The sequence below is a fragment of the Caretta caretta genome, chromosome 11 (genome assembly GCF_965140235.1).
Source record: "Caretta caretta isolate rCarCar2 chromosome 11, rCarCar1.hap1, whole genome shotgun sequence".
Taxonomy (NCBI): Eukaryota; Metazoa; Chordata; order Testudines; family Cheloniidae; genus Caretta; species Caretta caretta.
The window spans coordinates 59,957,314-59,981,071 of NC_134216.1; the positions used below are offsets into that span (position 1 = coordinate 59,957,314).

At 45.0% G+C, this 23,758-nt stretch overlaps 2 protein-coding genes across 2 annotated transcripts in view; both read right to left on the reverse strand.

Moving 5' to 3' along the window:
• Window positions 1-2,533, reverse strand: part of TMEM237 (transmembrane protein 237) — a 30,127-nt gene extending 27,594 nt beyond the window's left edge. Inside the window, exon 1 of the mRNA XM_048869922.2 lies at window positions 2,310-2,533. Within this exon, the coding sequence (XP_048725879.2) occupies window positions 2,310-2,339 (30 nt within the window). The 5' untranslated portion in view covers window positions 2,340-2,533. The remainder of the gene's footprint in view (window positions 1-2,309) is intronic.
• A 2,839-nt stretch (window positions 2,534-5,372) lies between these two features.
• MPP4 (MAGUK p55 scaffold protein 4) overlaps window positions 5,373-23,758 on the reverse strand; it is a 36,418-nt gene continuing 18,032 nt past the window's right edge. Inside the window, exons 13-21 of the mRNA XM_075118079.1 lie at window positions 22,532-22,552; window positions 21,095-21,109; window positions 19,467-19,508; window positions 18,482-18,652; window positions 17,059-17,139; window positions 15,608-15,701; window positions 10,272-10,380; window positions 7,642-7,776; window positions 5,373-5,816 (exon numbers count right to left, since the gene is read on the reverse strand). Of these exons, the coding sequence (XP_074974180.1) occupies window positions 5,625-5,816; window positions 7,642-7,776; window positions 10,272-10,380; window positions 15,608-15,701; window positions 17,059-17,139; window positions 18,482-18,652; window positions 19,467-19,508; window positions 21,095-21,109; window positions 22,532-22,552 (860 nt within the window). The 3' untranslated portion in view covers window positions 5,373-5,624. The remainder of the gene's footprint in view (window positions 5,817-7,641; window positions 7,777-10,271; window positions 10,381-15,607; window positions 15,702-17,058; window positions 17,140-18,481; window positions 18,653-19,466; window positions 19,509-21,094; window positions 21,110-22,531; window positions 22,553-23,758) is intronic.

Consider the following 23,758-nt stretch of genomic DNA (forward strand, 5'->3'; position numbering starts at 1 on the left):
CAGATGTGTGCTGGATTTTAGAGAGATACCATAGACACCTCAGAAGCATATGTAGCTGTTCTCTTTAAATATTTTTACTTCTCTTATAATAAACTACACAAACAGGAAAGTTAATTCATCACTCCAATCAGTTGTTGAAAATATTATCTACAAAAACACTGCCAAAAATTAGGCATTTAATATCAACATATTTGCAGATTATAGTATGAAGAGTTGCAGGTACTTTACTAGTGAAATTATAAATTTAAAGATAGAACAGTCTAATATGATAAAATGTGCAAGAAAACACAACCTTTTCAAATTATTTTGACCATAAGGTCAAAACAAAATTAAAACTACAAAATAATAAAACCTCTCGTTAACAGACTAGCTGAAGCATAGCTCACACACCTGATAAATGTTTCTCACCTAGAAAAAATGAGGCAGCTTAGATTCAGATTTTGTATTAAATAAGTAAACTGGACAAAGGAAAAATCCCCATTCTCCGAAGACTTTATTTCAATTAAAAATTACACAGACAATGTAGTTAAAGGCTTGCTAGAACTGAACTCACCACTTGTTTCTTCCCCATACCATTCAAAATCAGTCCTTGAGAGAGACACTGAACAGCTTCCTAAACCCGACAGTGTTGACTCTGACCTCAGCTTACTCTGCACAAAAATAAGCTTCTGATAGACAGGATTAGCTAGACATGAACCTTGTTGTCCCTGATATTGCTCTTATTTAAGTCTATGGGAATTTTGCCATCAACTTTCCAAATGGAACAGCAGTAGGTCTTAATGCTGCTTGCAATTAAAGAAATCCAAGATCCCATGACCCTTTACTCACAAGAGTAATTCTTACCCATGCTTACATTGATTGGGATGTGGGACAAAGGGTTAAATATCGGGACATCTGGTCACCCTATCCAAACGTGACCCAGGCTAAATTGCACTGAACTGAATTTATTTGCCACAGAAGCATAACGGGCTAAGTCAGCACTGCCAGGATTTAAACCAGTGGTTCTGAGGAGTGTAGGTACTGCAAGTCCTGAGATTTAGACCATTCTTATTTTTATAGCTCTTTACATCTTCAAAACACATTACACTGATTTAAAAACGCTATGATATAAACATATTTATTATAAGGATAAGGAAACCAAGGCAGTAAGAGAGACTTGCTTGCCCAAGCCCACAACAGAACAGGGATCAGAAATTCCTGGCTGCCATTTGCACGAGACCATGATCATGTTCATGTACAAGACATTGCTAGTTATTTGATCAATAAAGGGGGTTAATATGTCCCCTTGGAAAAAGTCACTCTTTTTGGTCTATATGGGGGGGGGGGGCAAAAAAAAGCCCACAATTGTTAACACTGGTGAACTCCAACAGCAACAGCACCAGTGTAAACAACGCTCCCACAAGCACTAGCATTCTTAATACAGTACTGTATTATGTAGGTCTGAGCAGGGTTAACAACACTGTTAAAAAAGTTGGTGGCCACAGGAGCTTGGTCTACGCGAGGGCTCCCAATATTGCTACAACTAAGATGCAATTGCAAAACACGCTGCCTGCTCAGTTATTTCAGCAAACTGATTTTAAGCACTGTTTTTAAAGCTACAATCTCCTAACGTGGCCGTGCTGGCCAGCTCAGATGGGGCACAGAACTTCACTGAAAGGGCTTTTGAAAAAAAGACTTTTCAAGATTGGTCTGCACCATGAACGGTTCTTAAACTACAGCTTTTAATCAAGATCTGGGTCCCATGTGCACAACCGAGGTAGCAGAATCCATATTCAACACAGTTACTTAGCACAGCTGAAAATGCAGGTCAGGTTGGGGGCCTCAGAAAGCTCAGCAGGATTAAAAGCCTCCATATAGCCATCCATCTGTGTTACACACCGAACTGGAGCTGAAGGGGGGCCACTGACAGGGAGACGTCAAAACCCCTGCCTCCAATCTGAGAGGAAGAGGCTGTAAATCTCAAAAATAACTCTAAGAGCCCCCCCCATCCTGCACCCTCCCCCCATGAGGGAGCTTTCCCCCCCACACCCCTTTCCCAACCTACAACCCTCCCCCACACACTCTCCCTCTCCACCTACACACGACCCCCATGAGGAAGCCTCACCCTACCTCCAACCCCCAACACATTCCCCCATAAGGGAGCTTCTCCCCACACAACCGCTCCCCACCTGCAACCCCCCCCTCCCTCCTACATGCCCTCTCCCCACACTCCCTGCTCCCCACCTCCAACCCCCAACCCATTCCCCCGATAAGGGAGCCACCCTGCATTTCCCCTCCTCTCGCCGCGGCAACCTGCCCAGGCCCCTCACCTGGCGGGCTCCCTGCTGCGGGGTCTCCATGCCGCGCCTTGCCTGGAGCTCGCCGCCGGCTCCACAGCCCAGCGCGCCCGTCGCCGAGACGCTGGAGCCGCGGGGGAAGGGGAGGGTGCTGCCGGGCAGGGATTTCCGGGCGGCCACCAGGGGCTCAGCGAGGAGGCTGCGGGCCTAGAGGTTAACGCCCCCCCCCGCCCCGGCCCCTGGCTCTGCCCCTGCCCCGGCCCAGGCTGCACAGCAAGGCGCGGGCGGGCCCGCCCCCCCAGCAGGGACCACCCCGGCCGGGCTGGAGCCCGCGCTGCGTGAGGCGGGGGGCTGGAGCGTACGTGTGGCTCCGGCCCCCGGGGAGAGGATGGCGAGCTCGGGGGGGGGGGCGGCCTGGTGTAGCAGCTGGAGCCCCCCCTCCAGCTCGGGGCGAGGCCGCTTTTGGCTCATCGCTCCTGCCTCTGGCCTAGGCGGGGTTGGTGGGGGCTCCGCTCTCCAAGGCCAAGAGCGCCGGGGGTAGCGCCCAGGCCCCCAGCTGCTGGGTCACGCAGCCATCGCCCCTAGCCGGCTCCCCCTCCGGCCCTTGTGTCAGACACTGTAGGGTGTAGGCGTCAAGCAGGCCCGAGCGGGCAGCCCCCTCTCCTTACAAGCAGGACCTGCAGTTAGGGCTCCGCCCCGGCGGCCCTTGCGCCCCATGGGGCTGTGGTCTGCAACCTTTGCTGGAGCATCTCTCCCTAGTGACGACAGGGAACCTCACTTTTAAGTGCATCTTGAAATGTTTTGTTTAACCTGGACCAAGGGGGTGGGGGGGGGGGGGGGAGGGCTGGGGAAGAAGCCTCAAAAAGAACACAACGATGAACAGCAGGGCCCTGCAATAGTACTTTGCATGGCCATCCTTGGAGCCTTTGCTCGTTTACCAATCGAGTTAGCTCATGTTCATTTGCGATGCCCCCTGCCAATTCAAGGTTCCTCTGCAGTCCTGGACAGGAAGAATCAGAAGGAAAGTGGGGGTTTGTGCAGTCAGGCTCTGAAGGAGAGGAAATAATATAAGTACAGAAATAAGTACAGTATCACAGAAAAAAAATGGAACTAGCAAGAGGAATCCAGACTAAGAAAAACAAAATATATGGATTTGCACAATTCTAAGAAAAATCTAAACAAAACTCCCACTATCTAAACTAGGCTCTCTGTTCAATGACTGAACACATACTCTTAAAAGGGCAAAATACAAGAGCCACCAGGATGGTGTGAAAGAGCTCTGTGTGGCTTGTCAAATACAACTATTTTCCAACTCTACCATTGCATTAAAATATGCTTTTAATATCACCACTTTTAAATGTGCAGGTTTTTTGTTTTGTGTTTTTAAAACAGCCTTGACTGGCAATTATGAGAGACCAAAGATTGCATTTTAAAAGCTCTTACAGGAAATCAAATGTAGAAAAAAGACAGGAAGACCATAACACCAATGCCCAAGCTGCCCTGTGATCAAAGGAACTGATTGTTGGGAAACACACCTACACATGAACACGGCATAGTGTTTCAGAAGGAGAGAGAAACCATCACCAGGTTCTCTTCAGTTTGCTGGTAGTAGGGAGGGAAAGAACTGGAAGGAACCTATTCCTTTATACTGTCCTGACGTGTACTTTACACACTTGTCCAGAGTAGTTATGTATTGGCACATGAATAGTCAATAGCTGGTATAAGATACCAATCTCTAAAAGTGCACTCAACTGGAAGTGTATTACCTGGGTTTATTGTGTATTATAATTTTTAGCTAGAGCAGTCAGTAGGTGTAAGAATTGTGCGAAGGGAAAACCCAGAATCTTTTCTATTAGACTTAAGAAACCCACATACATAGCCTTAACATTTGCGTTACTTATTTTCTGTAATGGTGAATGACTAGTGCAACACGTACAGTAGAAAACTCAGGTGCATAAGGCACTGGACACTGAGCTCTGCACTCTTGCTTTCCCTAGCTTTGAAAATAAAACTTTTTTGCTAAATGCTTTAAACCTCTAATTGTTCTGTTTTACATAAATTAAAAATGACCCAGGAAAAGGAAGTTTTTACCAGTTTACCCAATTGACCTTGCAACATGTTTCAGTTATACTGGTTAGGATGAGAGAGGAGTGCAGAGTAACCAAATGCAAGTAAGTACTTGATGGAGTTTATAGTGTTCTACTTCTACATAAATTCGGACGAGAGAGGATTCAGTTCTAAAGATGCCATTATTCTTTAGTATATTACACAAACCTGTTCATTATCAGAGATCATAAATACACATTTGCTTCTAGTGGACAACAGTGGATTACTAGTATAAGCCAAGATGCACCAAAGGGAGTCAGGAGTTAGAGTTACCAGCAGCTGTCCTCCTTTTGATGGTGCATCTCATTTCTAAATCCTGGACCAGAAGCAGGGTGCTGCCATCAATCAGTTGTGCACATCATCATCTGCCATTCTTATTTACTGCTGTGTTTGGGAACCCTTGCAACCAAAGGACTCAGAACCCAAGGATGCTCTCTTACACTTAGGCACATGAGTAACTTCACTGATTTGACTTCAGTTAGACTAGTCATGTGAATAAGCATTTGCAGTATCAGGCACTTAACTGCTTCTAGACTGATAAACCTGCTCTTGTAAATTGCTTCTGCTAACCTGCTATGGACTAGATCATCATTACATTTAGTGATGTGTCTTTACAAAGATGATATCTGTCAGCATTTAATAGCTGTAAAAAAATTAAAATAAAGTCAATTTTATTTTACAGGTGAATGTGAGTTCTGGAGTCATTTGTGTTGTGAATGGCATTAAACCTAATTTAAAAAGAAAGATCAGCTAAGAAACTTGTTTGAGACAGAAGCAAGCAGCAGAATAATACATTTATAAAGCACTCTCCCCTGGTGCATCAAGTCAACCTACTAAGCATACTCCAAACTTGCTACATCTTGATAAAACCATGGGGGATTATCCTTTGGGAATACACAAGCATCATAAAAATGAAGAAGGCTCTAACAAAAAGGAAGTATGGGAAGCACTTTTTCTTTAACTCAGGTATGATTAGACCACACAAGTACATGCAAGAAAACAGATCTTTTATTTTTGTAATTCTGAGATACTACAGCACTTTTTTGGTACAAAATTGATGTTAAGCATCACATGTTGCAGTAAGAACTACAATGAAGACAGTATGATTATCTCATTATAGCTTTTTTCCTAATCCCCCTCCAAACTCTCTCCACACAAAGATATATTCTTACAATCCTGACAGGATTATTCTGGAGGTAAAACATAAGATATAATCTTTGTGAAGCTGCCTGCTTCTCAGAATTATGGCTGAGTATCTGAACAAATCCATGTAGCAGGGACCCACTGGGGATCATCCTGTGCCTGATGGACTGCAGACAGCAGCTGCACACAGGCCTCTTGTAAGTTGTCATTTACAATCACTTGATCAAAGAATTGACCAAACTGAGCTTCCATTTTCTTAGCACAGTCCTCCATCTCCTGCAAGTCTTCCTCCTGTAAGAGACAGTACAGACCTATAGAACATTATAGTTTCATGTGGGACACTTTTGGATGGGAATAGGTTTATCCAAGTTTTCACTTTCTACTCTTCCAAAGAGGTACTGGAGGTTAGTGGCTAGATGACAGAACTGGGAGCCAGGAGATTTGATTTCTCTTCCCAGCTCTACTATTGACTCAGTATGTGACCTTGGGCAAGACACTTAGCCCGTCTGTGCTTAAGTTTCCAATTTGTAAAATAAAGGATACTACTACTTCCTTACCTCACAGGGAGGTTATGAGGGTTAATTCACTGATGTTCATAAAACACTTTGAGATCCTCATATAAAAGGTGGCATAGAAATACAAAGTAATATTATTATAAATAAAGACCTTCTATTCTGCCATGGTTCCCCCTGAAAGTGTTGCAGACATCCCTTCAGAAAACTTAGTTTCTATATGTCAACTCCAAACCATTTGCATGCGTGTCCCATTATAAACCTCATGCTTCTTGGAATAAGCTCCCCTGTATTAAAATATGATCACTTGATATTCGTTTGAGAATAAGAGGGAGTTCTTGCATATAATTTCCAGTGGGACTCAATCCTGCAAACCATCTGCAAGCAGAAGCTCTGACTGAAGTCATTGCAAGTTCCACGGGGCTTCCAGGATCAGTTATTTTGTATGTCTTTTCAGGGTAGGGACGATTTGGAAAACCACACCATGGGCCAGATCCTCAGCTAGTGTAAATTGGCGAAGTTCTAGTGACTTCAATGAAGCCATGCCAATTTACATCAGCTGAGGATGGTTCCTGTCTGTAAATGTTAACACAAATGGAAATTATTCTGACTTATAACCTATAACAACTGTAAGATACGCATGCCATTACAATGGTAATCAATTCTAAACCTTTGGAGCACGACTGATGGCTTGCATGGTTCACAAGAAGTCTTCCTCTACCCCCACATGCTGCATTGCACAGTTGCCTAGATGAGGTGAGGGTGCTGTTATTTGCCTCTGAAGTATCACTGTACTGGCTAATGCTACAGGCAGAATCCAGATGTGATAGACCAGAGGTCTGATCAGTCTTGCCACACCTATGTTCCTAATCTGTATTTCAGTTTGTCAGCAATATTTCCCCAAATTCCATGTTTTTAGTTATGTAATTATGATCACCTCCCACAGACAAAATGAAGGAAAAGGGAGTCTAGGAAGTCATCAGAAATCTAAAATTTTAAAATACAGAGCTAGACAATGAAGGTCAAATTGAAGACTAAAAGTTATAGAAAAAAGTTTGACTTTTTTTGAATCCTGTTCAATTTTTGTTAAGTGTCTAGACAAAGTAAGGCATCAATAATTTTACTGTAATATAGGTAGGAATGCATCACATGCAGAACACAACCACTGTGCTTTTGTTTGAAATATCTATAGCGGATGTCTATAGGAAAAGGGACTCTATGACAACACTGAAGGAAGATGGTTCCACATATTTAACTTTAAATGACATGGAAGTGCCTACCCAGAGATCTAGGCACCTTGGCTATATATTACAAAAACAAATCAAATAACGCAAATATAAATACAGAAATCAGACTTCCTCCAAAGAAACCCACTCTAGCCACATATCCCAACCCCAGGGCACAATTCCCAGCCCTCTGTTCTCCACTTCCACTCCAAAACACCAGGAAGAGAGAGGGGCTTCGCAACATGCTGAATGTTATCAGATCTGATTTATTTCAGACCAAAGACACGAGGGTCCTTTAAACCATTAATACAATATAGGAATGTGGCAGTTTCTGACTGAACCATCACTGTTGCACCACCTTCATTCTCTGAAACTCACCTTGAATTTCATGTTCACATAATAGTCTGTAATGACCCTGGCGTTTTTCCGAGACTGTCTCATGCAGCTCATACTAGGTGGCTTGATGAATATAATATAGGCTTTTAGATCGTGTGTCCGAGCCATTTGGATACCCTGCAAGTCAAGGTCAGATAGTAGTTACATTAAAATGTATAAGTCGTATTCATCCCATATTTTATTTCTATTAAAAACAAATGGTTATGTACCATCATTTCCAGACTTTGCAGTATTCAAAATCCTAACATGGCCATTAAAAGGTTACATCCGCTACCTTTTAAGGGAGTTTTAAATCTTCAATTGTAATTCTTTTTTAGAGGCTCAAAACTGTCTTGGTTTTGGGGCTGCCTTTGGAAAATATTGATTCTCCTGCTCCATGTATTGCAAGGCAATGTCTGCCTTTTGTTTCCTTCTCTCCATGCATTGATGCAATTGTTGATGTCAACAGATCACTGTGAGTAAGTAGTATTTGTAACCTGTTGTGAAAAGCAGGGGGAGTTCAAAAACTAATGAGTACAAAGTATGTTCTGCCACAGTGGCAAAATCAAATTTCCTTTTTTCATTGAGAACTGAATTCAGGTGAAGAAATGGACAAGAAGAAAAACTCGAAAGGCAGCAGGAGCACAGGGAACATCAATGCGCAGCATAGGAGCCTTCATGGTAGGTTGTTTTGTTATGGTTTTGAGCAGCACACAACTTCACACCTGAGGCTGTGTAACTTATCTTCATTTCTTCAACCAGCACAAGCCACTACACCAAGTCAAAGCCTGCACAATTCCAGGTCCATGTATCTAAAGGAAGTTTCCCTCTGGAATTTATTGTGCCACAGAGCCTTTCTTCCAGTTATGTTTTTAAATGATATTTTGTTAGGTTCCCAGAGACACCCAGGTATGGAAGCCCTCTAAAATTAGAAGAATACATACCAGCAAATAAGGGAGTAATTTAGAAAAATTTTAGAAGGGTTCTTTGCAGGACTTAAAGCCTTCAGCACCTTCTGACAACTACTAACTCAGACCTTTATTAGCCTTATCCCTCCCTACCAGCAAGCCTAGGGCCAGGAATTAGAAAGAAGAAAGCCTATGTGAACTAGCAGGATGCTGACTTTTTCATTTGGCTGAGTGGTCTAGAAATGGATCAGGAATCGTAAAGGGAGCTGAGAGAAATCTTGTTCTTTTCTGGCCTTCGGAGAAATATTTTTTGCAGTGCCCAAAAGAGGAGCATATGTGGAAGTTATCTTAATGTTTGATTTCAGAGTAACAGCCGTGTTAGTCTGTATTCGCAAAAAGAAAAGGAGTACTTGTGGCACCTTAGAGACTAACCAGAAGTGAGCTGTAGCTCACGAAAGCTCATGCTCAAATAAATTGGTTAGTCTCTAAGGTGCCACAAGTACTCCTTTTCTTAATGTTTGAAGCACTGATTGTGACCATCAGTTAAGAATAGTAGCTCCATCTAAGGAGCAACATTTTTAGACCTTTAAGGTGATACAACCTAAACTTCTCTAACCAATCACCTCGCTGAGGAGATATAGTGACCATTCCGCCTCATAAAAGAATCTCAAGTCACACAGGCAGCTTCTGAAAAATTCTTTTGTTAACTCCACCCTGGTTCTCACCAATCAGTGAGAAGGAAGAGGAAAAAGGGGTTCTCCCTCTAACCCAGGGGTGGCCAACCTGAGCCTAAGCCGCCAGAATTTACCAACGTACATTGCCAAAGAGCCACAGTAATATGTCAGCAGCCCCCCCATGAGCTCCCACCCCACCCCAGCGCCTCCCACCCACCAGCAGTCCTTCTGATCAGCGCCTTCCCCTCCCTCCCCGCACCTCCGGATCAGCTGTTTCGTGGCATGCAGGAGGCTTGGAGGGGGAGTGGGAGGAACGAAGCCACAGCAGGCTTAGGGCTGGAGTGGGGGCAGGGCCTGTGGCAGAGCCAGGGGTGGAGCAGTGAGCACCCCCTGGCCCATTGGAAAGTTGGCACCTGTAGCTCCAGCCCCGGAGTCGGTGCCGCATATTAACTTCTGAAGAGCCGCATGTGGCTCTAGAGCCACAGGTTCGCCACCCCTGCTCTAAGCATTTAGAGAGAATTGGGGAAGGTGTTTCTTCAGTGACATTGCTGTGGCACTACTTTTAAGTCTAAAGAACACAACAATGTAAAATTAAGCTGGGGACACTTTAGACTGTCTCGGGAGAATCATTCTTTCTTAAACGTTCCCGTCTCTCCTACTGGATTAAGTTTCCAAGCTATGAACGAACAGTTTTTTCAGTCGCTAGTAGCATTCGTTCAGGATGTACTGTCTTATTGTACAAAACAGTATAAGGCAATATGGGTCAGTGTCCATTTTTCCTGGAAAATTTTCAATTGGAAGTATGTGATACAATAACCAGAATAGACTTCTAAACCATGGTGATAAGCACATTAGAAATGATAGCATGTGTGCATGTATATACTCCACCTCACTTTGTTGTTTACAATGTACACAATCTTATTAATGAATCCTGATCCAATTTTATAGTAAGTTTGCTAATTGAACCTTCTCTCCAAGCAGTTCTCAGGACCTGTAGGATGCAGAAGACAGTCTCTTCCATGAAGTTTAAGTCTTAGATCCCCCTAGTTACCTGTGGTTCCAAATCCACTATACAGATCTTCCCTTCATCAAGAACTGTTCGCACAGCATCAACAGTGGTGCCATATAGGTGTCCCTTGTATTCCCCATGCTCCAGCATTCTGCAAGAGGGGTGAGAAGGGAGAATGAGAAGAGAAGTGAAGCAGACCCTTTAAATGACAGCCTCTGAAATATGCATTTAGCAATGAAATCAAGAGACCGAAGAGCTAAAGAAGGATTACTCCTCTGAGAAAACTGAATGATATTAAGATACAGGAACTGTTACTGAGGATAAAAATCTAGATTAAACAGGACTGTCAGATCCAAATCTCCAGTCTCTGAAGAGACTCCAAAATTATGTATTTCTACCCACTTCCCCTCCAAATATACATGAGAAGGTTCAGAAGTCATGGTTTTGATTGGTATCAAGACATCTATATGGAAATTCTACACTGGTATTTACTACAGTAATAACAAAACCAATACTTTGCATTTATGTAGGGCTAACCATCGGGATCTCAAAAAGACAGTTACCTTTTCCGTAACTGGTGTTCTTCAAGATATGTTGCTCCTGTCTATTCAACTTAGGTGTGTGTGCTCACCACATACACCGGTCCCGGAAGTTTTTCCCTCAGCAGTATCCGTAGGGGACACACATGCCGCGGTATATAGGGCACTGCTAGTTCTCCCCACCCTCAGTTCCTTCTTGCCAGAAACTCCGACAGTGGGGAAGGAGGGCAGGTTGTGGAATAGACATGAGCAACACATCTTGAAGAACACCAGTTATGGAAAAGATAACTGTCTTTTCTTCGAGTGCTTGCTCATGTCCATTCAACTTAGGTGACTCCCAACCAGTATCCCTCGGAGGTGGGTAGGAGTTCACGGACGTGGAGATTGCAACACTGCTCTGCCGAACTCAACGTCATCCCTGGCCTCCTGGGTAATGGCGTAGACGGCTGTGAATGTGTGCACTGAGGGCTACGTTGTGACTCAAAAGATGTCCTGGATTGGGAAGTGTTCCAGGAAGGCCACCAAAGATGCCTGTGCTCTGGTTGAGTGGGCTCTGATGATTGGCGCCGGAGCACTGCCAGGAGCATGGTCCTGGTAGCAGGTGTGCCCTAGTCCATAATAGCCCAGAACTCCTTCCTAGAAGCCTCAGGAAGGGAGCCCTTGAACTTGGCTATGGCTTGCCACATGTTAAAATCATAGCATCTCAGGAGGGCTTGATGGTTGGCCACCCTCAACTGGAGGACGAATAAACCTTACGCCCAAACAAGTCTAGTCTCTTGGAGTCTTTGTTCTTAGGGGTACCCCAGGTTGACCTTGTTGTCCCCTGTGGATAACTGCTTCTACCACTAGGGAGTTGGGAGCAGGGTGGGTGTACAGGTACTCGTGGCCTTTGGATGGCACAAAATACTTGCGCTCGGCCCTCTTGGAGATGGGAGGAAGGAGTTTGCCACAGGGCATTAGTGATCTTAGAGACCCCATCATGAAGGGTAGAGCCACCCTGGCCAGTGCTGTGGAGCAGAGGACATTGAAGAGAGAATCCGAAGGCTCCTCTAGCTCCTCCGCCTGAAGATCAGGTTGGCAGCAACCCTCTTCAGTAGTTCCTGGTGTGCTTTACCATCATCCGGAGGAACCGGGAGAGGTGACCCCGTTATAGCCTCGTCTGGTGATGACGAGGAAGATGCGGGTGCAGTAGGGTCCTCCACAACCATTTGTGGCCCAGTGGCTTGTTCCCCTGGTCCCTCTTTGACCTGCGGGGTCCTTGCACCCAAGGCTTTGTGCACCACAGGAGGGCGGGAGAGGCAGCTGGTCTCTCCGAGGCGCCGGACACCGAGCGGGCGGCCTGGGAGGGCTGGGTGAACCTGGCCTGAGGCCACGGGGCTGGTTTTGGGGCTGACCATGGAGCCAGTACCGCTGATACCGGAGCTTGTCCCGCTGTCAGGGAACCTTGCTCTGAACCAGGGCTGGATCCTGAGTGGTCACTCCCAGGTGACCAGGACAGAGAGGAACGGTGGCTCTGTCCTGACCGGTGCCAGTCACTCTTCCTGGAGTCTGATCTGGAGCGGGGTCTTAGGGACCAGTGGCGCTCGACGGATCCGCGATGGCTTGGAGCTGGTGATCTAAGTCTCGCACTTGACAAGCGGTACCGGGGTGAGGAGTGGGCCCAGTGCCGGGAAGCGCCCAAATGTGGTGGTGATGTCCTCCTACGGGATTGGCAACAGTCCGAGGAATGGTGACGTCGATCCCTCGATGGGTCCCTGGAGCGGTTCAGCAGCCTCATAGATACCGGGTGCCAGGACTGGTACTCCTGCTGGGGGGGTGCATGCCTCCAAAGGTCTGTGCCCGGTGGCCAGCAAGCTACGCCTCGAGCCTCTCTGCCCGTGCCCAAGGTCTGGGGACCAAATGGGGCTGCGCTGCATCTGCCTTTTGTGGTCAGATGCATGGCGGCTACGGGAGGGCAAGTGCTGGTGGGACGTTCCCAGAGGTGAAAGTAAGCCGGTACGGCATACCGGCAAGAGCCAGTATGCCGTGCCGGACTGGCTTCCCCAAGCTGATGCTTTAAAGGGCCCTGGGCTCCCAGGCCCTTTAAAGTGCCCCCCGAGCCCCGCTGCCAGAGCCCTGGGGTAGCAGCGGCCGGAGCCCCCGGGCTCCCCCGCAGTGGCCCCTCCCACAGCGGCCGGAGCCCCCGGGCCCTTTAAAGCACCCCCCGAGCCCTGCTGCTGGAGCCCTGGGGTAGTGGCGGCAGGGCTCCGGTGCTGATTTGAAGGGCCTGGGGCTCCGGCCACTGCGAGGAGCCCCGCACCCTTTAAAGCACACCCCCAAAGGCTCCCCGCAGCGGCCAGAGCCCCCGGGCCCTTTAAAGTGCCACCTGAGCCCTGCTGCTGGAGCCCTGGGGTAGCGGCGGTAGGGCTCCGGCGGCAATTTAAAGGGCCCAGAGCGCTGCTGCGGTAGCAGTGGCCAGAGCCCGGGACCCTTTAAATCACCCCTGAGCCCCAGGGCTCCCAGCTGCCAGCTCTGGGGGTGATTTAAAGGCCTCAAGGCTCCCAGCCGCAGACAGAGCCTTGGAGCCTTTAAACCTTGATTTAAAGGGCCTGGGTATTTAAAGGCCCCGCCTCTTCCGGTCGAGGCCAAGCCCCCTGCTCAGGACTCCCGAGTACCGGTAAGTCCTTTAAGTTACTTTCACCCCTAGACGTTCCCCATGACGGGGAATGGTGCTGCTGAGGGCGGAAGTGGCCTGAACGCGTATTTACCCCATGACTGAGGAATCGCAGGAGCTGGTGTGGGTGGCATCAGGAGGAACATGATTTCCTGTGCTGCCTGCAGGGCCTCTGGCATGGACGGCACCCAGAGCTGATGGAGGCCTCTGCCGTTATCCAGGGCAGCCGGCGGGGAACGGGTTGGGCTACATCACTCCCTCGGAGCTTGGGCCTGAGATCCTGACATGGGTGAAGAGTTGCCTACCATGGGACCTTGTTCACACTCTGTTTTATCCTTTCTCTTGCGGGAGGTTGGAGACTGGCCTCCCATCACCTTCTTTGGCTTCTTGGTTGGAGCCACGGATGGGAACTGGTGCTGGCCAGTGGACGGCCAATGGGGCGCTGCGTACCAAGGTCACGGTGCTCAGTGCAGAGTCAGAGCATTGCTCTGGTGCTGGGGTGAGGGCTGAATATCGTGCTCCTTAGTCCTTGGCTTGAAGGACTTGCAAATTTTGCACTTCTCACTGACGTGTCCTTCGCCCAAGCAACGCAGACAACTGCTGTCTGAATCACTAATGGGCACGGGCCTCTTGCAGCAATCACAGGGCTTAAAGCCTGGGGATTGGGACATGCCCCATCCCGAGGCAAAGTCCAATTCAGAACCTACAAAGTCTCTAACTATAGCTAAGGGATTTATAAACACTAACAGAAAACTACATACACTATAATACAAGAGATAACTAGTTTGTACGAATGAGCAGCAACAGCACTAGCTGAAGCAACAGTTCCAGCACCATCACTGGCGGCAAGAAGGAACTGAGGGTGGGGAGAACCAGCAGCACCCTATATACCGCGGCACGTGCACGCCACTCCAGGGGGCGCCAGAGCCAGTCCCCTACGAATACTGCTGAGGGAAAAACTTCCAGCACCAGTGCATGTGGCAAGCACACACACGTAAGTTGAATGGACATGAGCAAGCACTCGAAGAAGAAGGGTACATCTACACAGCAAAAAAACCAAAAAAAACACACCCAAATCCTGTGACAGTGAGTCTCAGGGGCTGGGTTTACACACAGGCTCATGGAGCTTGCACTACAAAGCTAAAAAAAAAATAGCCATACTACAGACCTTCTGGCTTGGGCCTGAGCTCAGGCTACGAAGCCCAGGGAAGAGGGTGGGTTTCAGAGCCCAAGCTGGAATGGCTACATCGCTATTTTTAGCACTATGGTGTGAGTCCAAGTCTATAGACCCAGGCTCAGACTTGCTGCTGCAGGATTTTTTTTTGCTGTGTAGATGTATCCAAAGTGTTTTACATGCTTTAATGAATTATGCTTCATAACAGCCCTTTGAATTATGTAAATATCCTCATTTTACTAATGGGGAAACTGCAGCATACAAGTTAGAGGGCACTTTTGAAAATTTGGTCCTTAAAGGTTCTGGTGCCTTCATGGAGATACATTTGACTGCAAGGCCCACTCCCACTAAAGATGTGGATGTGGGATCAGGGCCTGATTTTGAGTGCTCAGTTTTAGCCTTATTTTATAAATGTACAGTCTGATTTTTAGAAGTGTTGAGAACCCATAACTCCAACTGAAGTCCACAGGAGTTGCAGGTGCTCAGGCCTTCTAAGAATCAGGTCCGAGGTTGCTAAAATTAGGCAGTCAAAAACCAACACACTCTAAAGGAGAGGCTACTTTGAAAATCTGGGCCTAAGGGTATTCATGTATACACAGCAATTAGACATCCACTTCTGGGCAGTGCCAGCTGACTCAGGCTCATGGGGTTCGGGCTGTGGAGCTGTTTAATTGCAGTGTAGGCATTCAGGCTTGGGCTGCAGTCCTAGCTCTGGGACTCTCCAACTTTAGAGAGTTAGAGCCTGGGCTTCAGCCCAAGCCTAAACATCTACACTGCAATTAAACAGTCCCTTAGCCTGAGTCCAGTAAGCCCGAGTCAGCTGGCATGGGCCAGCTGTGGGTTTATAAGTGCAGTGAACACATATCCTACAGCTCACACCAGAAGTCTGTGGCAGAAAAGGAAAAGAACCCTGGTCTTCTGACTCCCAGCATTTGGGCTAAACCACAAGACTATCCCTGCCTTGGAGCATGTTAAACTTCAGAGATGAAAGCAATAGGAATCCCAAAATTACCTGTGACTATATACCATGTTTTCAAATGTTTCCTTTGATACATAGTGATACTCACGACCATTCTCTTCATAGCTTTTCTGAGCACGAGTGGTGTCTTAAGAAAGAAAAATAAAAGTTTTTAAAGTTCTTGTAAGTATTTTCTTTCTTCAGTAAATCAATTTGAGAACAAAGTTCATAGTGAAAAGCCAGGACTCCCAAACTCCATTTTTGGAGCTGTGAATATATAAATTTTAAAAACTCTGTTCATTTTCACAAGTAATCAAATGGAAATAATATAACTAATGGTTTCTACTTTCTAGCCCACAGCAAAAGCCCTGTCTACACTAGAGTGAGATCAGTAAATCTTCCAAAATTGAATGTGTGTCCCCACACTACCCCTTGGGGTCCATTTTAAGCACAATGGGCATTGTTCCTGAAGGAACAGTGAACCATTAGACTTAGACCTTGTCTACACTACACAGTTTTGTCGACAAAAGTCAGCTTTTGTTGACTAAACAGTAGAGTTTTACACACTGCAATGCTCCTCCCGCCAATTTAACTTTCCTGCTACACGGAAAAAATAAAACCACCTCGACAAGTGGCAGTGCATGAAAACTGTTCTGCATTAGTTTAAAAATGGCCTGCACCGCTCCACTTTATATTGTATTAATTTCTTCGAGAAGGCTAAGAAATGTAAGATTGAGGAACTGGAGCAATTTATCAATTTTAAAACTATTAAGACAGGGATTTAGAGCCTTGCACTTCTGGAGTTTTATCTTCACAAAACCTTGTACCGAATGAGCAGATGCCAAACATCTCTCCATTCAAGTCAGAGATGAGAAGTTGTGAGAATCTGCTTTAGATTTAGTATGCTAGAAGGGAAATCTGCAAGGCTTGCTAGTTTCCTGTCTATCTGGATATTTATATGGCCCTCATTACCATAATATCTGGACACCTTATAAACAAACATTCAATGAATTTATCTTCACTACTCCCCTAGGAAGGGCCTCAGCCCCATTTTACAAATGAGAAAAAATGAGGTATAATGAGATTAAGTGACTTGTCCAAAGTCACGCAGGTAATCCATTGGCATAACAAGAATCAAACCCAGACATACCAAGAATCAAATCAAAATAACAGTGGCTTAAACCCAAAGACCATCCTTCCTCTTCCCCTGCCAGTTGCAAATTACTGGCCAAAGACAATATTTTAAATAAAGCCCCGTAAAATAAAGTAGCTTTTCCTTCTTTCCTGTAGTTCCCACAAAAATAAAAGGAAATGTGTATTGTTAGTCTAGACATCTGTGCCCTTTTAACAAATTCACAGATAGCTCAATATTCTTGATTGATAGGGAAACCATCCCTGCAGCAAAGAGTCTATAAATATTCTGTGGCAGAGGAAAGGGAGCTGATATTTCATGTTTTCTTTCCCCAAAACAGGAAGTTAAAGAGTGAAAGGAACATGTCACATACGGGGTACAGCACTTTGAAAATGATGAGGGTTCATTCCAATAAGCCGCCGCCTTAGCTCATTCACGCCAACCCCTGAAGGACCTGGATAGTTTTAAAAAAAGCCACACACAGTACATTAATGACTGAGACTACACATAAAATAGTTTACTAAAACTATGAGTATATTATATTTATAACAGTCATGTTCCGGTATTATCTCATATGCAAGAACTGGTGAAGCAAATGACTAGCATGGAAATCACGTTACTGCTTCCTCCACTGGGCTTCCCAATTGGTGGCATCACAAATTAAGTGCCTGACTTTGAAAAGTGCAAGGCACCTACAGTTCCCATTGAATTCAACAGGAGCTGTGACTGTTTAGTACTCTTCAGGATCAGGTCACCACTTTCTAGCAGAATAGCTACAGGCAGAAGGGGACTCAGCAATACTAATTTGAATTATATCTATAGATCTAGATCTATAGACATATCTCAAACATGTACAGATCTAGGATGAGAGGTTTTCCCCTCACCACAAATACCCAGGAATGCTGCGCCTAGCAAAAATATGAGCAGCTTCCATTCAAACAGTTATTAAATCTAAAATTCCATTTTAGGACCAGCAACCCATCACATATCATGATACTCGCTCAGGGCGAGCCTTATGGGTGGGCAGTGAGGGCAACTGCCCAGGGTGCCGGGGAGTGGTGGCATTTCATGGTCAAGAGGCAGCAGAAGGGCCATGCCCACCCAGGAGGCAGGGGGAGGGGATAAAGAGGGCTGCGGGGCAGGAACCATGACAGCTGCAGTGCTGCTGCCGTTCCTCTGGCCGATATCCACATTGATATCCACTGAGCTTTCCCAGCTGCGTAAACTGAAGTTTTCTAGGCTGGGTTTTTAACATCCCTCCCGCCATTGCTGTTTCTGTTTGTTCTTAACCATAGTCCTATAAAAGCATCACTTCAAGGTCTTGGTCACAAAGGATTTATAAATGTTTTATCATTGCTATATATATAATAACCCCATTGAAGTTAAACTGGACTCCGTTTTTGTAATGAAATGTGTTTTCATCCAATATTTGTTACTGTAGGGTTGTCTGAGAGTATTGCATTGCTGAAACTTTTGAAGCATTGAAGGAAATGTTTTGGAACAACAGGAACCACATACTAGCACACAGACTTTATAAAACTGATGTTTGGAAAAAATAAAAGGTAGGTCAAACTTTGGGTCGACCACCTTAAGGAACTATGTGTTAGGGCCCATGTCACTGCCCACTGCAGTCAGTGGGAGGACTCCCACTGGATTGGGTTTTATTGAATCTCTCATTTCACAAGCGCTTGAGCAGTAAGGACACTTCCCTCTGTATTTACTAGAGCTTGTAAGATTTGCATGAGTAGGTGCATCCCTGTCTGGAGGGCATGCTCCTGTCAGTTGCTGGAACATACCCACTAGCACAATTAGTCGGTTTCGATCTGTCGGATGTCGCTGGTATCTCACCACCTCCTCATAAGGGGCTGCTGCTGCGCTGCAACAGCTGCTGGGACACCGTGCGTAACAGGGCTGCTGGGTGTTCTGGGATTTCCTGCGGCAGAGACGCATGCTTCTACGGAAACCAGCTGAGAAGGGCAGAAAGTAACTAATATTGAAATCCAAGCAGTGGGTGCAGGTGATAACTAGTTCCACTATCTGAATGATCTCCAACTAGGCTACCAAGAACATACTGTGAGTTGTAGCTTTTCTTAAGGTAGAAAATAATTTATCTATAGTTCTTGATACAAGAGTTCGGTGGGGACTCTGAAAGCAGCTTGGATTTCCAAAATAGAAGCACAAGTATTGAAAGTCACTCTAACTTTGTCCAGAATTAGACCCCCAGAAACAAGTCTGCAAAACAAACCAGAGGGAGATTTCCAGCCATATAGATCATTAGGAATGGGTGACTTGCTCTGGAAAATGTAACTGCTCCAAAAATTCATCCAACCTCTCAACTGAATTCAACCTTTTTTTCAGCTCAGTTCATAAGAGTTCCGTAGTTCACTTACCAGACTTGCTGCTTAGCCTCATCCCCAGCAATGGAAACCTCACATGGTCTGCACTGTATAGCTTGGGAAAGCCCCAGAAGCCATTCACACCACAGCATGAGATTTAAGGGGGAGATCTGAAGGACCAGAAGCCTAGTGCAGCTAAGTTATGCAGGGGCTGGCAACCTACTGGGGAGGTGGGCTTATTGGAAAAGAATCAACAAGCAAGGAGCTGAAAGGGAAGGATAGCTTACTGGGATCTATAAAGGCAAAGTGAATACAGATCGGGTCAGGGAATCTTCAGAGGCAAGGGAAAGGAATGCTTCTGAGAAAAATCACACACAATAGATTTAGCCTCAGACAAGCATCCAGTCTAAATCAAACCTTTTGCCTATTCCTAATCACCACATACCAATAAAGACCCGTTGGCCAGATCCACTGAACTCCTCCTCTTCTAGGCATGAAGAACAAACAAGCAGGAAGGAGAAAGGAGGGTGAATACTGAACAGTCAATTGAATTTCCCCTCATCTTTCATATCACAGAATTGGAAATATTTAAGTCACTGATAATGCCACTGAAATAAGGTCATGAAGTACAGAGACCAGTTTACTAAAGTACTGTATAATATCAAAGATTTAAACCAAGTCACTAACATTTCTATGAAAGTGAAATTTAAGCTCATCACCCACTAGAAAGTCTAAATAAGAGTTTAAATTCCTCACTTTATTATCTTTGAAAAGAACAGCTAAAGTGTCACACACTGTTTTTAAATATTCATAATGTAGAAGAGCGGTGTGCAATTTAAGTTCTTCAAGTGAAATCTAGCCATCATGAACTCCTTAAATGCAATATTAAAATAATCAAGAATCTGGGAGCTCAAAATATCAGTAAACCTAAAAAAAAAATCCCAGAACAATTGTAAAAACTTCTGCTGTCTACATCTCAGCCTTAGATTCCACAACCAAAGGCACTTTGATACCTCGCCACTGCCCAAATCACCTGCCTAACCGATCTTCATTTCCTTCTCCTGCACTCATTTTCAGACCTTCTCCCATGCTGTGCTGTGTGCTTGGAACAGCCTTCCTGAACAGTGCACACATTCCCTCCTTAAAACTCCTTTCTTCTGCAAAGCCTCTGATTTCTAATTCCCTACAAATCTCATATCACTCTTCTAGAATAAAACATTTCCAAACTGTATAATAAACAAGATGAAAAAAGTTAAAAATAACTAGCAAGAAACCTATTTTGACAGCAGTGTTCAGATCTCATTTCCCATGGGAAACTGTGCCTCGCCTCGCCTCCCCTCCCCTCCCTCCTGCCCAAGCTAAGCTGTATCTTCTTTCCTGTTATTCAGTTTTATTCTCCCTACATCTTCTGTCTGCTGTCTTTTCTTTGTCTCTTTGGTCTAACTTTATATGGAAGTTGTTCCAGGGCAGGGACATTGTCTTTACATTCACCTGGAAAGTGCCAGGCATGCTATGGGATTACCTTTTAAGATTAGACACTACATCGATGGGTGCCTCATGAACAAATAAGCGCCAAAAAGGTAGTTGAATCGCATGGTGTTGTCCATAGTGGACTTGATAATAGATTCTACTCTTCACTTTTCTCAGGTTCTTTGAAGCTTTTCTTCCTGCCTGTGTACATCAATGAATATACACTAACAACACCTCATGTTTGGTTATAGTGAGAATTCTCTGACAAATAATGGGTTGTGGAGCATGCTCTGAAGACATTCAGGCTAAGGTATATAGCGATAATAAATTGCCTGGTTAGCGAAGATGACAGATTTCTGGATCAGAATAAAATAAAATTGCATTTTAATCTGCCTACCTCACTTCCATGGTCATTTCCTCCTAAGCTCTTGTTTGTTCCTCTGCCTGACCTGACCTCTCCACCCAGAGTTAACAAGCGAATTCAACAACTATGTACTGCAATGGGCTGAATTCCCAAAGGTAACAGGGCTATTGTCTGTAGTATTTTTCTGGCTTTAGCAGATTACTGTTTAAAATCTATAGGAGACAAAAGTTTAAAGTTACCTTCTTTAAGCTCCTCTGGAGATTTGGATAAGTATGTACAAACAAGAAGAGAGAGATGAACAATTAGGGCTCCGAGGAGACCAAGTTCAAGCCTAACTGGGCAAAACTGGACCAATTCATATGTCCTTCAACTTGAGTGCAAACTATGAAACACACAATGCTGGTTTGAAATTAAAATAAGCATGTGCCAGACAAACCACAAAACTTGGATCTGAATCCTACCTCCCTAGACAAGAGAGTGCTCAGGTACAGAGTTTGGCTTTGGCCACTCTCCAATAGCGTACTTGGAAAGTACAACCTATAGTTGCTCCAATGACTCAGTTGTCAAGGTAGAGCAGAGGCCTGAGCTGGGAATGATCTTTGGACTTTTTTCCCTGGCTGCCTGGAAACAGAAAAGAGGGGACTCAGCTAATGAGCAGGATTTGAACTAATTCTCCAAGAACGCAACTATTGCGGGGAAAAGGGCATTAGTGGCCCTAAATAAAGATGCAAGTGACTTCCTCACCAACACCCTTATTCTGTTTTGTAAGCCTCAAGCATTGCCCTCAAAAGAGGAGAAGAATGAAGGTTCTGTGAGTTGGAGTTAAGCAGATGGGGAAGAGCCCACATCCAGATCCTTGGTACTCTTGTACAGCAGCAACAGCACAGCAAGAAAAAGAAGAGGGCAAGTAATTTAACCAAAATAAGAAAGCAAATTATTTGAACTGAGAAATTTAGAAGTGTTGTGGGATCTAATTTGTTCTAAAAGACCAAGTTTTGTAGTACTTCAGATACACAGTTGAACATGTATGACAGGACTTTCAAAGTGTGATTGTACTCTGAAAAGTGTCTGTAAAAATGGCATCCTGAGGTTCCATGATTGAGTGCCATGATTTTCTCTCTGAGGTGCTCAGTTTACAATAAGAAATGTGTTTGTTTCTATGCCTGCCCTGAAAACACAGATTAGGATTTAACAAACAGTTTCTTCATTTGTCTTCATCCACAGTAATAAAGATACCATGGACTAAATTAGGGTCTCATTTATACTTGAGAAATCCCATTATCTTCCAGTTATCCCTTCTGACACCTTCGGTTTGCAAAACATGTAATGGATTAGAGCTTAGTAAACATGACTGTCATTGCTGCATAAGAAGGAAAAGAATTGAGCTCACTTTTCCTTCTGTATATGGGCTCTGCAGGGCAAACAGGAACAAACAGCAGTAAAAATTTATTTTGGTCACTGAAGTCACCCAGATATGGCTCTGGATAAACACAGGGAGCAGTTCTACTGAGTAAACAGGTATAATTTTAGAGAGTCACTTTTCAAGAGAGAATTGCACTTAAATCCTATTGCTTTTTGTTTTTTTTGTTTTTGTTTTTTGTTGGATACCTCTTACTTGTCTTTGAGTCTTAGAGGATGAGACAGAACTGAAATTAAGCAAGAAGAATTTGACTTACCAGACTCAAATGTTTCTTCATCTTTTACGTCACCCAGATAGCAAAAATAGCAAATAGATTTTGTTTCAATACTATTTCTGCTTAAAATAATTTTATCACATCAGAAATTATTTCCCTTCCAATACTGTAAGGACCACATAAGGCTCTGACTCCTGCCAACTTCCCAAACATACTTCCACTGCTTTCTTTTAGTTCAATTAGAAATGAACTTGACCTGCCAAGTGAGAATCTGGATCCAAACTTCTGTCAAAGTTGCTGAAAAGTGAGAACTGGAATCCAAATGTCCACCAGAGTTTGAAGATGTTTGGATCCGGGGTTTTGATTTTTTTCCTCATTTTTACCATCAGTGAAGCACATCCAGCTCCTTGTATTTCACGCAATCCCATTCAGAAGGTTAATGTTCCAGAAATCAAACACAGTATACATGAAAGCTCTGATATGAACATCATCCCTAACTCAAACTCCTTATGGACTTGCATTGAGAAATATAACAGTGGAAAATAGATCCTGCAATTTAGGAACATAGGACTTGCCATACTGAATCAGACCTGCAGTTCATCTTATCCAACATCACAGGGGTGGCCAACCTGTGGCTTCGGAACCACATGCAGCTCTTCAGAAGTTAATATGCAGCTCCTTGTATAGGCACTGACTCTGGGGCTGGAGCTACAGGTGCCAACTTTCCAATGTGCCGGGGGGTGCTCATTGCTCTACCCCTGGCTCTGCCACAGGCTCTGCCCCCACTCCACCCTTTCTGCCCCTTCCCCTGAGCCTGCCTTGCCCTCAGTACTTCCCCCCACCCCACCCCCGAGCCTCCTGCACTCCACGAAACAGCTGATTGGGAGGTATGGGGAGGGAGGGGGAGGCACTGGTCGGTGGGGCTGCTGGCATTGGGAGTAGGGAGCTGATGGGGAGGCTGCTGACGTATTACTGTGGATCTTTGGCAATGTACATTGGTAAATTCTGGCTCCTTCTCAGGCTCAGGTTGGCCACCCCTGCAGTATCATGTCTGCAAGAGTGGCCTTTGCCAGTTGCTTCCGAGGCTAGTGCAAGAAATCCTGTTATGGAATAGCCTGCCTCCAAGAAATCTGTCTAACCTCATTACTAAGAGTTGTATTTGTGCTTTGAAGCAAAAAGGTTTATATCCTTTCTAAAATGCTTGTTTTTTAAATCTGTATTAGTATAACTCTGCATAGTCTTGTTATCAATATATAAACATCCAATCCG